This window comes from Mytilus edulis, chromosome 3 (genome assembly GCF_963676685.1).
Source record: "Mytilus edulis chromosome 3, xbMytEdul2.2, whole genome shotgun sequence".
NCBI lineage: Eukaryota > Metazoa > Mollusca > Bivalvia > Mytilida > Mytilidae > Mytilus > Mytilus edulis.
In genome coordinates this window covers 104,391,082-104,407,082 of record NC_092346.1, presented here as the reverse complement: position 1 = coordinate 104,407,082, position 16,001 = coordinate 104,391,082, and the positions used below count along the sequence as shown (strand labels likewise).

Below are 16,001 nucleotides of genomic sequence, written 5' to 3'. Positions count from 1 at the left end.
ACATTTTTGATGTTATTTCGAATAGACAGAAAAAAACATTACAGTCATTTCTTATAATTTAATTCTAAATTCCATTTTAACTGTAGAAAACCATGAAAAAAAGTTGATGACTAAATTATGTCTATGGGCTGATAACACAATAAGGTTATCCAATCAGAAGACCTGTTACATCCAAAATTAAATTACCGTATATGACGTTAACGGTAATTTTTTATGCATGACGATAAAATATACACTTTCTGACGATTAGAAAATTGACTGATTTTGACGAAACATGTTAAATTTTCCCCCAAAATGACGGTAACGATAATTATTTGAGACCTCTGATGAATAATGATAAGGATAGTTTGACGAATCACGGTAAAAAATTTAAGCAATTTGACGCTAACAGTAGCTGAAAATGACCATTTGACGCTTGACGGTAAAGGGCATTACTACCCTCTTTCATGCAAGACTGCAAATAGAGCCCATTTAGCCTCTTTATAAATATTTTGTCATATATGTCTTCAAAAACATTAACCGGTCTATAATGTACGCCAAACTCTACATTGCATTCATAACATATTCCCAATAAAGTTATAGAATATCTAATGCATACAGAACAATAGAGATTAACAACAAAGAACAATAAATAACCTGCCTGTTTGCATGGTGGCTTATTGGAAATGTCCAGTGGAAAACATTACATGCATATCAGGACACAAAACATATTAACAACTGTTTCAGATCTTTGAAGTGAAAGTTACTATAACAGGTCACAGGTCAACACCATCTTTTTTACAAACAAACAAAATAGCTAGAAATTATTTACTGCCTACACATTTCAATAATTCATCTCTAAAATAAACTTCCATCATCAAAATTTTAATAATTCCATTGATGACATCAAATAACATGAACTTGCTGTTGTCATGGTAATTAATGAACATTTAATACCAGGTCTGCAACAGTCATTAAACTTATCACAAATATTAAAAGCTTTGTGCTACATCTTTATCTGATAATCAGGAGGATTTAAATTCTAGCAATTTGAAATACTCTGGATAAATAGATCACTTATTGTTAACTATATACTTCCATTGATCTGAATAATTCATTCTCTGATTGAGTATAAAGCAGAGTAAATATGAAGGAAGTTAATTGTATTATCTATTTGACAGTGTGCGGTATATCATATATTTTTTTTAACTTGTCACAGTACATTGTTTCGTACTTTGTGGTCTAATCGTCTGACCACAAAAATACTAATCACTAATGATAATGTGTATTTTGTGGTTAAAATTGCTGGTTTTTACATTTTCATTTCATTATTTCATCCTCTCCTAAAATATCTTTCTGCCCCTATCTCTTCATCCCTTCCATTCATTCTACTTCCTCCCTCAAGATCCCTTCCTCACTCTTCCCCCCACTCACTTCACTTTTCACTTCCTCCACAACATTCCTTATCCCTAAAGGGGCACTAGCTGCCAAATCCATGTTAACTGATTTGACTTAAATTCTCATATTTTATTTATAACAATGTAAAACATTTTTCCAAACTATCAAAAGTATAAAATAAACAATTTACAGGACATGGTCTCAATAAGATGCAGCTTCGTTTCGGGTTAATTTTAGCCAAGACGCCATCTAATTAACATCGAGTTGACCTTCTATGACCATATAAGCAATGTAAACATAAACATAGATATGAATAGATTTAGCAACTCGTGCAATTGTATTTTCATAGGTACGTTAAAGTTTGTATTGTAGATTAAAAATTTATGTTTAGCGTAGTTTTTACCTTTCTATCTCTTTCTACGGGGTCAAATTGGAGTTCACATGAATACGGATTTAATGAGGTCGAATAAGTCATTATCAATGTTTATTAGTTTCATTTGACAACATTGAACCATTTTAGCTGATAAAAGCAAATTATTATTTCACTATTTCACTTTCATTAATGATTGAACAAAAAAAATCATACTTTTGATTGTTTATATATCTCATAGCTAGTGCCCCTTTAAGTTCTCAGTCACTTATCGTTCAATATCCAGTTCCTTAGTATCCCTTCCCCCTGTTATAGTTCCCCACCCCTTCCTTCCATCACATACCTTTGTAACCATCAGATTATGTTAACCTATCAGTATCTACCCAGGTGTTATATAACAGACAGGTTAATTACATGATATATCTATAGATATTTAGGTCAGACTAACTTTGACATACAAATCAAATAACTGGGTTATTAACTTTTATTAATAAGACATTTACATCAAGTAAAGAATGATGTAATTGTGTAAGATCTAGATAAGGACAATATTTAAAAGGATATGAACTTTGTACTTTAGTAAGTGTCATTTGCAGTTAGTTCCACAAGGGGAGACAATTAAACCAAGCATCTACCATATTTAAAAGGAAGAACATTTACAAGTGGGCGTTTTTCAGTATTTTGATAAAAAAAAATATTTTTCAAAAGAAAATTATTTATTTATATTATTTTTCTCTTTTTTATCACAAGTGGAATTATAATACTCCCAATATTCTCCAAATTATTATATTACCCTATCACCTCGCAAACCAACAATTCTTTACCCCCTCCCGGTGTCAATCAATCAAACTCATTCTGATTTGGCTTTACAACCATCTCCATCCAAAAACCTCACATTCCTGAAGAATTTACAAGCCTTCATTCCTTATAAGACAAATCTCAGGACACCCAGATCTGGCTAATTGAATCTGTAAGTTGATTGATATAATACCAAAAGAACTATATAACTATAACACAATATCCCTACAAGAACATGGATACCAAATTAGTGTGAACAGTTCTTTATTGCTGTTCCTTATCTAAACATCACAATGAGGTTAATATGAAATATTGGCCTCATACTTATTACATGTTCCGGGTGCTTATAGCAAATGAACATATCTATACTCAGTTCAATGACATAGTTTATACATAGAATCATACTGATAGATGGGTCAATGTAGTATTTTAACATCAGGAAACTAGAGTGTATGTCTGGTATTAACTTCCTACCCTGAAGCATTTTCGTGAAATAGTAAAACAGCAACTAAACCAAACTCTTTCTGTAAGAGATCATTATACAATAATGTGCCAAAAATCGGCTCCAGATTTATAAACATTATTAATAAAGTTGAAACAAGTACAGGTTCAATTAAATTTCCTTGTTCAGGGACTTCAATCATGCCAAGAATCAGTCAACCAAATTCAAGCTGGATCTTTTAGTACTATTATAATCATTACACACTAATATTCCAAATATTAGATCTAATAATTATCTACAAGCCAAAGAATCCTGTCAACCGATTAATTCTGAATAGCGGAATGATACAAGACTCCTCACCTAAAAGCAATATATATGTAAACCTTAACTATCATTGGTAGATAAAGTATCAGCGTATATTGTGCTTACATTTATATAGCATTTACAAAAGTGTATGACTTCACCAAACAGGTGTGCAGTATTATTTCAATAATTTTGCACTTTCCGTGCACCTGGAAATCTGTTTCAATTAAAACCCCGGAAAATTAAATCCAATTTCTTTTTTTTACATCCACTTAATTAAGTACCCAATAGCCTTTTTAGGTTCGATACAATAACAGAGTTAATTTAGACAGTTTTGACTGAAAACAGTAGCAAGTGTGTTGGAATTCTATCATCCAGAGTTAAATAGAGATTATAGAGTGTAAAAGGTAAAGCGACATCCAGCCTAAGACATTGAGATACCTGAAGGACATTTCTATTGATTGAGGGAAAATGGGATGTATTATAGAAACAAAGAATACACAAAGAGAAACAGCTTTTGTTAAGGATGGGATACGTGATGTTTATCTTGTAGTTCATGTGACTCACCAACCATAACTCCTTTGTCCAAAACAAGAATCGTTGATTTTTTCAATTTTTCTTTAATTCTTGAGATTTCCAAAGTGCAGTACTAGCAATGAGTGCAGTTTCCTGGGCCTAATTAAGTTTAGTTCCTGTGTTTTATTTTTGATATGAGTCACTTTATACAACACTTAATTCTATAATATGTCAACAAATGTCGGTAACCCATGAACTGCTTAATATTCAACAGATAAAAGCAACGGAAATAAAAATATCTATTAAATGTAATTTGGTTTGAATTTTAATCACATCAGCACACCTGTATCAAAGAAAAAAATTCAAGGTGAAGTCATGACATCATTTTTAATATTTAACTAGCTCCATATGACCAGTAATGTGGAAAATGATGGCAGAAAACTGTCTACAAATCAAATATTCAAAGATCAAATAAGTTGCTACCGACACACATAGTTGAAAGGTGTGTCATAATTTACTTGACCATTGCCTGATGTGTCACTGTGTAAACATGATATTAAGAGTAAAAGCTGTTAGAATTCTGGTGTATTGAAGTTAACCACAATAAATCCCTTAGTCATACAAAAGTTTATATTCAATCTGATCAAGAGAAATATTTTTGCACATTCCTAAGAATTGAAATGTGAATAGTTCATTAAATCTCCCTGAATCTGGTATAGTTATAAATCAGCTGACTGATTGGCAGACTTTTACAAGCTGGTGTTGGCCTAAAGAGGAAATAAATACAACAAAGAGATCAAATCTTTATACATCATAAGATTATATCAAAAGAACTGACAAAAAACAGGGATGAATTTCTAGATATCAACCTTGGACAAAAAAAAAATCCATAAAGAATAAAGGTCACGGTAATAAATCGCAGCCTATGTAATATATTTGTGGTAAATTTACTACATGTATCAGCTTTTTGCATTTTTATTGTGCCAATCAGAGCTCTTAGTATAATCTGATAAAAACACACTGCAAAATAACCATGTAAAATGTTCTTCTTTGTTTTGATATTTGTTCTTATGTCTTTATTTAGTAAACTTGGAGAGCTGACATATTAAGATAAAGATATCCCTGAGACAGAGTGGATTGGATTAGTGTTCTCTTCAATGATCTGTCTAATCTTGTTACTACATGTATGGTACTATCTAAATACCTCAAATAAAAGACTACACAAAAATCAATAAAGTAAAACACAATAAGATCAAAGGCATTCCACGCATGATACAAGACTATTTATAGATATGTAAATACACTACAGAAATAATTCATTCATCTGGGTCAATAATTTCCACTGATATCAAATACAGAAACATGTACAACCAAAACTGGTATAATTTGAATATTAAAACTAATTCTTTATGATTTATAGTGGTGTATTCTTTATGATTTATAGTGGTGTATTCTTTTGTCTTTATTTATATGTATCTTTAAACAATATGATTTCTAATTTATATAATAACAAACACTTTTATATATAACCATTTAAATTACTTCCCCCTCCTTTTAGACAGTCTTCCTTTCACATCCATATCCTTATGTGTACCCTCTCTTTTAACAAGTTTATATCAAACATACAAATGTCTCTCCTTTTCAAACTGTATGAATAATTAATAAAGAGATATAACAACATAGGTATTCCCAATTCTAAGGAATGTGCCCTGTGGTACAAAGCCAAAGTACTCACAACTGTAGCACATTAGATTACATATAGTCCAGAGTTTCAATATAATTTTCTGTGAGAAGTAACCAGGTTTAAAATGAATTCATTATTTACCATCTCTCTAGTGTTAAACAATCTAAAATCAACTTAAAGAAGAATGACTCTATAGTACATGGATGCCCCACTTGCACTATCATATTCTATGTTCAGTGGACCGTGAAATTGGGATCAAGACACTAATTTGGCATTAAAATTAGAAAGATCACATCACAGGGAACATGTGTACTAAGTTTCAAGTTGATTGGACTTCAATTTCATCAAAAACTACATTGACCAACAACTTATAAGTTACACCTGAAGCAGGACAGACCGACCATCACTATGACCGAAAAATATAATGCCACTGGGTGAGGCATTAAAAGTAGAACTATATATAGATTCATTCCTCATTTAATCTATTATTGTACACTTCCTTGTGAGCAGCAATCCTCTATCAAGGGAATCATGATATGAAATACAAGCTCGGGAATCTCGTATCAGCTGGAAGATCTTTACTCAATCTGCAGGCATAATTGGAATGATGCTACACAGAAATGGACAGTTGGGAAGCAGAAATCACGAACCAAACTGATAGTCTGTTGAACAGACATTTGTTCTCTCAGCATGAGGGACTACTATTTAATTTAAGTGTAAAATAAAATTGTTCAATAATATTAACGTCTATACATTTTGGTGTTTTGGTGCTTTGACAACAAAGGAAACCAAAAGACAAACAAATTGGAATGTTTTTTAATAAGGTTAATTGGGACATTTCAGACCATAAAAAGGTTGACTGGGACAGTCTAGCCAATAAAAGGAAGAAGTCTGGGACATTCCCTTTAAGGGACCTTACTATTCGACCGAACTTTGAGGAAAGAATTGAATACCTAACCTTATTAACTTTGTTCAGAAGAACTGCTTGTTATGTGCAAGTAAATCATAATACAGTGAACCTTACTTTAGAATATGCACATTAATCCAATATATAAGTATCCAGTATAGTCAATAAAAACTTCTTAGAACTTAACCAATGAATGAACACTAATCCCCTTGACCTGAGAAATGTGCTTAGCTCAGCTGAGTTCCAATAAAACTTGTCAGATCAGGAATAGTACACCTTTATTTATTTACCTGTAGTTATGTCATAGGTATGTCAACAATAGTGTACCACTATAGTCTATTTCTTACAACTCATAAAAACAATGCCCCATAATCTATCAGGACAATTAACTTATCCTCCTACCTTAGGTCTCTTAATACTTTAAATATTCTACTGTCAAAACAAGATCAAGGCATGAAATGAGACAAAATGTTTTCCAAAAATGAATGAAATTTAAAATAAAGAAAATATAAAACATACTACTGGCAGTTTTAAGGGTCAGGATTAAAAAAAAAATTGACCTCAGTACCCTACTTTATTTCCTTCTTTGTTGGAAATTGAGTGATTTCAGGGAACCAGCTCTAAACTCCACAGAAACTGATGTATAAAAAAATTATATAAAATATTATTTGTTTGCAAAATACTTCCAACTTTGGAAACTTTAAATAAAACATTAGTCGCATAAACAGAAAAAAATCAATTTGGTTAAAATTTAAGAACATAAACTAATAAACCACAAAGTGCAAATATTATACAGCGTCATTTTGTCACATGTCATTTTGTTCTAAATTTGGCTGGTTTAATCTATTCAGTTTTAAAAATGTATATAAAAAGAAGGGTAGATATAAAACCACAAAAATTTAATGCAGGATAAAACCTGTATATTATTTACAAAGGTAACATGGAAACAAAAACACATGAAGCATTCATCTAAACACACATCTATTAGTTTTTTTCATTATATTTGAAGTTATGTCAGTGTTTTTCAAAAATAAAATTATATTTGTCTTTTATATCTTTCATTTTTTTCCTTTGTCCTTTCCCTGATTACATTTTCTAGTTCGTCCTATAAGGATGTTATCCCGTTCTAATTAGAAAAGTTGACCTAAGATTGTTTATACCCCTAGAATGTTATGAGTCCCCTGGAGTCCCCTGTAGTGGCCTGTATTGCATGTCACAGTTATTGAATACTTTAATAAGAGGGAATACTTAGTCTCATGGAATACTTAGTCTCAACTGTGTTTATTGGCAATATCATCTGATCAATCCATGAAGCTAGTTTATTAAAGAAAGCAGTACTAAACTAGAGGCTCTAAAGAGCCTGTGTCGCTCACCTTGGTCTATGTTCAAGCAGCAAATAAAACAAAGGACACAAATTATAGACGAGAATAGAATTCATGATAAAATTGTGTTTTGGTGATGATGATGTGTTTGTCAATCTCACTTTACTGAATATTCTTGCTGTTTACAATTTTCTCTATCTATAATGAACTTGGCTCAGTAGTTTCAAAGGAAAATATTTTGTGAACATGGTGAAATTTTACAAAAATTTACATAATTTACGAAAATTGTTTAAAATTTACTATAAAGAGCAATAACTTGGCCATTTTGGTCAAGTTGACTAATTTGTAGATCTTACTTTGCTTTACATAATTGTTGTTTACAGTTTATCTTTATCTAAGATAATATTGAAGATCATAACCAAAAACTGCAAAATTTTCTTAAAATTACCAATTCAGGGGCAGGAACTCAACAACGGGTTGCCTGATTTGTCTGAAAATTTATGGGCAGTTAGATCTTGACTTAATGAACATATTTAAATGAATGAGATTTGCCATAAATGCTTTGGATTCAGAGATATTAGCAAAAAAATTGCATTTTACCCCTATGTACTATTTTTAGCCATGTAGGCCATCTTGGATTGTGGACAAGGTCTTTGAACATATTAATGAAACTACATAGCCTTAAGATGATGGTTGCCAAGTTTGGTTAAATTTGTCTCAGCATTTTCAGAGCAGAAGATTTTTTTACAAGATTACTAAAATTTTAGAAAAATGGTTAAAAATAGACTACAAAGGGCAATTACTCATTAATGGGTAAACTGACAATTTTGGTTATGTTTACTTATTTGTAGATCTTACTTTGCTGAACATTATTGCTGTTTACAGTTTATCTCTTTCTATAATAATATTCAAGATAATAATCAGAAACTGCAAAATTTCCTTAAAATCACTAATTCAGGGGGCAGCAACCCAATATTGTGTGGTCCGATTTGTCTGAAAATGTCAGGGCAGATAGACCTTGACCTGATTAACAATTTTACCCCATGTCAGATTTGCTCTAAATGCTTCGGTTTCAGAGATATTAGCCAAAATCTACATTTTACCCCTATGTTCTATTTTTAGCAATGGCCGCCATTTTGGTTGGATGGCCGGGTCATCGGACACATTTTTTAAACTAGATACCCCAAGGATGATTGTGGCCAAGTTTGGTTAAATTTGGCACAGTAGTTTCGAAGGAGAAGATTTTTTGTAAAAGTTTACAGACGCCGGACGATGGACGCCAAGTGATGATAAAAGCTCACTTGGCCCTGTGGGCCAGGTGAGCTAATAAATGATAAAGAAAAATTCCATGTCAAGCACTGAAAATCACTAACACCGTACAAGTCAAAATCATTAAGTTCAATAAGTTCATTCCTGAATACGGAAGCCAAGTAATATCCTTAAAAGTTACAAAAAAGAAAGTTCATTGCAGATCTATCTGATAATCACTTACAAGGTAGAAGGCAACGTTATAAATATCCAGACTCGATATAAAACCATTCTTTCAGAAACAAGCTGAGTGATATGAAACAAAAGCTGCAAATGCACATATTCATTGCAGTATACCTGATATTCCACCAGTAACAACAAAACAAGAAAACACACTGATTTTATTGATGTTCCTCATCTTCAATTAGTTAGAGATAAGAAGATGTGCTATGAGTGCCAATGAGACAACTCTCCATCCAAGTCACAATGTGTAAAAGGATTATAGGTCAAAATACAGTCTTCAACATGATCCTTGACTCACACTGAACAGCAAGCTATAAAGGGCCCCAAAAATGACTAGTGTAAAACCATTCGCTATCTTCTAGGCTTCAATAACATTTTGTACAAGTGAGAAGCATCAAACAAATTTGAAATGGACCCAAGTGTCACAATAAGTCGTCCATCTTACTAATCATTGATAGCGCAAGTTTTATGTTACTTTTTTACCAATGGAGCATTTTATAAACTTAAACTATAAACATATGGGCTACCACATTTAAATTCCATCAATGATGAAAAAAATACATGGTCACAACAATGGTACATGTATATGCATAACAGGGGTATGATAGAAAGTTCAATGAAATCATTACATTGGGATGTGGATTTATATACTCCAACGTATAACAAACAGGAAAAATTGTCTCATCACAACTCATCACTGCCCAGCTGCTAACTTAATATGAAGTAATTTTGTTCAGTGGTACCGGAGAAAATGTGACAGAAGTATTTGACTGACCTATGGAGTACATGGATGGATAGATAATGGATCAGATAAGATGAATGGGGTGTGATAATATATCTTTAACATTTTTCTTGGTAACCACAGATTTTACACACCAGCTAACTAATATAGAAGTATAATGTAAAAAAAAATGGAGGATGGGGTTATAGTAAACTTAAGATTCTCTTCCTCAATACAGATTAAATCTATCATGGAAAAATCATATATACTTCTGTCAGGTCCAAGTCCTGTCACCATGTCAATCTACTCTGGTAAATAAAGTAAAAGTCAGAACCGAACATCATGTAGATATATTTTATCTAACAATAATATTGAATAAACAAATCTGCATTGTACTACTAGCATGACCTCTACCCTTTTTTACAATCTTCAATTACGTGACAAAACACAAGCACACAGGTAAAATCAAAAGCAGATGTCATAACAATTCATATTTTAATCTGTTAGTGACAATCATCATTTGGCAAATATCCAAAATTAACAATGACATCCCCCCTTTTTTACCATTTTATCCCTACCTGTTTTTGTTCCTCCACATAGAGATGTGTAACCTACTTCTGGAGTGTTTACATATATATAGTTTTACTATGACATAAAGGGAAGTAAATTAGGCATGTAGGCGTAGCACACTCCTCCATTGTAGATCAATGCCACTCACCTGGAGTAAATAAATCAATATCTACTTTTCATTGGACATAAAACTTCAATTCATAACACCATTGAGAGATTATATAATGATTTAAAAACAAAAGAATATATATTTAGTAATAGTATGGTTGACATTACTGAACCAAATAAGTGGGTGACATGATCAACAAACGAAGTAAATGACAAAAACATCATCTGAGTGCATTTCTATAAACTGAACAATTCATGGTCAAATACTGGTCAATTTCTGCCTTTCAATATGACCAAGGACAGTAAAACTGGACAGAGCTGAAGACAATTTATATTCACAGAATCAAAAAATGGCCACTATTTTTGTCAAAAGAATGGGGGAAAATTAAATTAAAGTCAGTTGCTGAGTTAATGTGTTAACCTATGGGTACTAACTGGGGTTAAGTTCTCAACTGAAGGTGTACAAAATGAGGATGAAATCTCAACTGAAGAGGTTCAAACTAAAGATATGCAATAATCAAGCTTTTTGTGTAACATTTTCATTTCATTATAAAATTCTTTATGAAACAAATAATATTCCTTGATATCATCTTGATCTATATTTGTTATCATATTTAACTCCCTTCATCATCACAACAAATCTAATCAAAACAATTGATTTCTGAATAAGAAAACTATATTAGGTAATAGTTTAAAGAAAATAATATCAATAGCAAGCTCTCCATCTTTTTTATAGCATATTCCCATTTGTCTCCTCTTCCTGCACATCACCCCTCAAACACGTTCAAGTCATAGTTGTCATAGAAACAAGTTATTGAATAGCTAAGTTGTAATGTGAAAATATTTAATTTAATACAACTTTTAGAAAACAAGAATTTCTACAACTGTCTCAAATTGACAATTGAAAATTTGCTGACTAGCAAAATGATGGTGTGAATTGATTTTCTGACTTTTGTTTTACTCTCAGTAAAAGTACTATCAGTAAAAGTAAAAGTAATCTGTCAAGTTCTTCTAAATCTTTTCAAACTGAGACTAAACATATATATCTACAGAAGGAAACAATTTTGAGTCTATTCTTATGTTTTTTCTTATAACAAATATTTGATGGACATTAGGACAAGAAATGAATATAAACCCTGCTTTGTTCTAGATCAATGTGCTGAGCCAGATTATAGATTTACAAGCTCACAAGGAAAGAGTTATCAGTAACCTAATACCAGGACTCATTATCTAGACTCCTAGCCAACTGGTCATTGCTCTAAATTCTAAATGTGCTGTAGAAGTAGCAAATCTTGTGTTTAACCTGACATGAAATATAATCCAGGATTTTCTTTACTGACAGCCAACATGCCAACAAAAACCATGACAGAGTCATTAGTCTTGGCAACTTTTTTTCACTGCATTCTGGTCCCTCCATCATTATATCTGTATGGTGAAGTAATTTTTATTTTTTCATCATCAATGGTTTTATCTCTGCACTTAACTATTAAAATGATGGAACAAGACACATAAATGTACTGTAAATTTAGAGACTTTTATATGTACACATCCCTAACAACCCAAGTCCTTAGTCAGTTGAGGTTCTTCTGAAAATTACAGCTCTGTTTGTACCATCCTGGGTACCCCCCCTTTCCCCCAAAAAAATAAAACATTTCAGGAATGATTGTAATATTTTTTCTGTCTATGAAGAAATAACGTAGCGGGTTATTTTAAAGTGTGCGCCACATTTTTTTATGTTATTTCGAATAGGCAGAAAAAAATATTACAGTCATTTCTTATAATTTAATTCTTAATTATATTTTAAACCATAGAAAATCATGAAAAAACAATGATGACGTCACGGTCACATGTCATAATTATGTCTATGAGCTGATAAAAAAAAACGATGTTAGCCTATCAGAAGACGCCTTTTCATCTAAATTAAAGAATAACAATTTTTTTGGGCTTTTAAAGGAGTATATAAACCACAATCTTAATTAATCTGCTTTCTATTATAGTACTGAATAAAACTGAGAATGGACATTGGGAATATGTCAAAAAGAAAACAACCTGACAAAAGAGTAGATAACAGCCGAAGGCCTATTGGTCTTCAATACAGCTAGAAAATCCTGCATCCGTGAACACTATATGTAAAAAAGAAGATGTGGTATGATTGCCAATGAGACAACTCTCCACAAAAGACCAAATGACACAGAAATTAACATCTATAGATCACAGTATGGCCTTTAACAATGAGCAAAGCCCATACTGCATACTCAGCTATAAAAGTTCCCGAAATGACAAATGTTAAACAATTCAAATGAGAAAACTAACAGCCTAATTTATGTATGGTCTTCTTATACATGTAAACTACAATATTCATACCAATTTTCAAGGTTAACAGAATCAATGTCAAATTTTTGATATATTATTTAACATCTGTCAGTTTACATGAAATCAATCTATAATAAGACACATGACCAATATCTACAACTTTGTTTTATGAATGGAACCACTTACAAAATTCCTTACTCATCAAAATTATAAATAGACAGCTTTCTATCAGCACTTTAAGATCATACACATAACACAACAACTGATATTAGTTTGCATATCTAGTTCAGGCTAATACAAAATACAATCTTTCTTTTACCTTCCCCAAGATGTCTTCTGCTTTACTATGAATCCAATCTACATCAAAATGAATGGTAAACACACACCTAAGCCCTCTGATACAGAGTAAAACCATACACCTTATTCTTCCATACTCCAAACCTAATCAATAAATCTTACAATAATGTGTGGTAGCCCCTCAGATCAATGATAAATAATGTGTAAGGACTTACAGAAACAGACTATAGAACTTCTGTTCAGCAGGAAATGTTATTGGTAATCAAAGGGACATTTTATTGGCATGTAACAGAGACAATCATATCAATAAACTCCAGATTGTCATTAATAACTCATTATTGAATGTATATTGTTTCTATAAAATCTGCTATATGTATGAAAAAATATCACCAGTACTCATATGTGCAAATGGAGAAAAAAAATATCACCAAGTAATTAAGAATCAATTAGAGGTTACCTAGATCAGAGACACAATGGATACAGAGAGGAGGAATTTGTGGTTTAAACAAATATATAATGGTAGTCTCCAGCCACCAATGCTACCAACAGCAACTAACCATGAAAAGTTCTTTGTCATCAAAAACACATAAAACACAACTTTCATCATCAAATAACTTCCCAATTATATGACCAGTTGTGGATCCAAAATATTTCAAAAGTGGGGGCCCACTGACTGCATAAGAGGGGTCCCACTTCAGTCATGCTTCAGTGATTTCCTAACCAAATTTTTCTCACAGAGGGGGCAGCCCCTCCCCCTAAGTCTACCTCTGATGGCACAGGTATTATAAGGTTTAAAATATTTGTCCTTAAAAATATGAATCACTTCTACTAACTTCATAGTACATGTATTTAAAAAAAATAAAAAAAATTTAATAGTTTTTTTAAGAATGAATGATATGTGAAGAATACTTCAATGAGACAGTAATCCAACAATACAAGTAAGTAAGACATCTAAAGTCAGAGTGGTTAACATAGATACCCCCCCCCCCCCCCCCCCATTTACATGTATCTAACTGGTCCCCTTTAGCTATTGCAAAGGTGTTGGCAAGTATAATTTTCATCAACCTTTAGGAGTGAGATGTCTCAGCTGTGGATTAACCAAAAGGAAATGTAAATTGTATTAAAACTTTGAACTACTTATCAGCACAATATTGTATTGGTTTATATAACAAAAGGATGTAAATGTATGTACCATTCAGAATACAGCTCAATATCCGTGATAAAACAATACTTCAGGACAGATGAATTTCTGAATGTCAAAAGGATGTATAACAAGTGCAGTGAGGTTGTAGATTATTATTTTGTAATTATTGGTTTAGTATGACTTGTATATTTTCTTATGATTGTTATATTGTAACAATTAATTATTATGTATCCCACTCAAGGAGTCGTCTTTTATATAAACATGTCTTTATCTAGAACTAGTTTTATCAAGGCTACTGTACCACGCTTGTTTAAGTTGTGCAAAACACCTTTCTGTTTCAAAATTATGACCAGAATGCTGTATGAAAATTATTTTGTTTTTTTTCATCAAAATCAGGTTCAAATGTGGGATACACTTTGATTATATGAAAAGGTATCATTGAACCCGGCTCTCAGGTAAGGAAGAAAATAAGAGAAAGAGTTTCATCTAACCAGCTCTGGTAGAAAAGAAGATTGTTGTTAATTTATACATATCTGACATACAAATATATTTCCCATACAACCAAGTGGTTTTTTGTTATAAAGAATTAAAAAAGGTAGGTCAGATATATCATTCTTTTGTCTGCTTAATATCTAAATATACTGATCATCAACATTTTTTCTAGGTGACATTTTTCAATTCTATAGAGACTTATCTATATCATTACACAAAATGTAATGTTCTATATTTGTCCTGATCAATACAGAGTGAACAAACTCAATGATCAATCCGAAAACCAGTGAAAGAGTTCAATAGTAAAGAGGCCAATCACCTGTACTGAATGGAAATAGGACTGTACAGCATGTACATAATTGATAAAGTAAATACTGTGGATTCATTATTATTTGTTGGATACCAATTTTTCGAGGTTTTCGTGGGTACAGGTGAACCATGAATTTAAATATTCAACGAATTACAATTTTTTTATCAGGTTATATTCAGACTTTGGCAAAAACAAGAAATTACATCTCCACAAATAAACTACTTTTCTGCAATCCACAAAAATAAATGAATCCACAGTAACAAAGATATGATTGTTTATGTGTAGGTACAGAGATATGTCTATATAGAATAGATATAGAAAGATGTGGTATGTATATGTATTAAAGTGTTGTCTATATGTATTGATGTGTTGTTTATATGTATTTACTAGTAAGTACACCAGTGATGTCTACGGTTATGTATCTATGTGTAGATAAACCAGCTATATAAAAAGAAGATATGGTATGATTGCCATTGATACAACTCTCCACAAGAGACCAAATGACACAGAAATTAATAGTTATAGGTCACTGTATGACCTTCAACAATGAGCAAAGCATAATCAGCTATAAAAGGCCCTAAAATGTCTATATGTAGTAATACTGCACTAACATACAACCTACATTGTCTGTATTTCTGGATATGGCATGACATCAGTGGTTTAATGTTTCAACAGTGTAATTTTCCCTTTATATAACTAGTCAAGTACATTTACAAAGAGTGGATAAAATGTTATACTTATTGATTTCAAATTTCAAGTAATTATCAATTTTAGCATTGACAAATGTTACCAATTGTAACTTCGATAAACTACCTAGTTCACCATCTGCCTTTAGT

At 31.8% G+C, this 16,001-nt stretch overlaps 1 protein-coding gene across 6 annotated transcripts in view; it reads right to left on the bottom strand.

The window, feature by feature from the left end:
• LOC139514715 (lysine-specific demethylase 6A-like) overlaps positions 1 to 16,001 on the bottom strand; it is a 76,854-nt gene that overhangs the window by 28,739 nt on the left and 32,114 nt on the right. The window contains exon 1 of one of the 6 annotated variants that reach the window (XM_071304290.1): positions 13,242 to 13,424. The exons of 3 other annotated variants lie outside the window; for them this stretch is intronic. Coding sequence is in view for 1 of the 3 variants with exons in the window: in XM_071304287.1 (XP_071160388.1) it covers positions 10,510 to 10,529 (20 nt within the window). In the remaining 2 variants the exon portion in view is untranslated. Of the gene's footprint in view, positions 1 to 6,514; positions 6,653 to 10,509; positions 10,672 to 13,241; positions 13,425 to 16,001 lie in introns of those variants that run through there. 2 more of the 6 variants (XM_071304287.1, XM_071304291.1) reach the window with 2 other exon arrangements.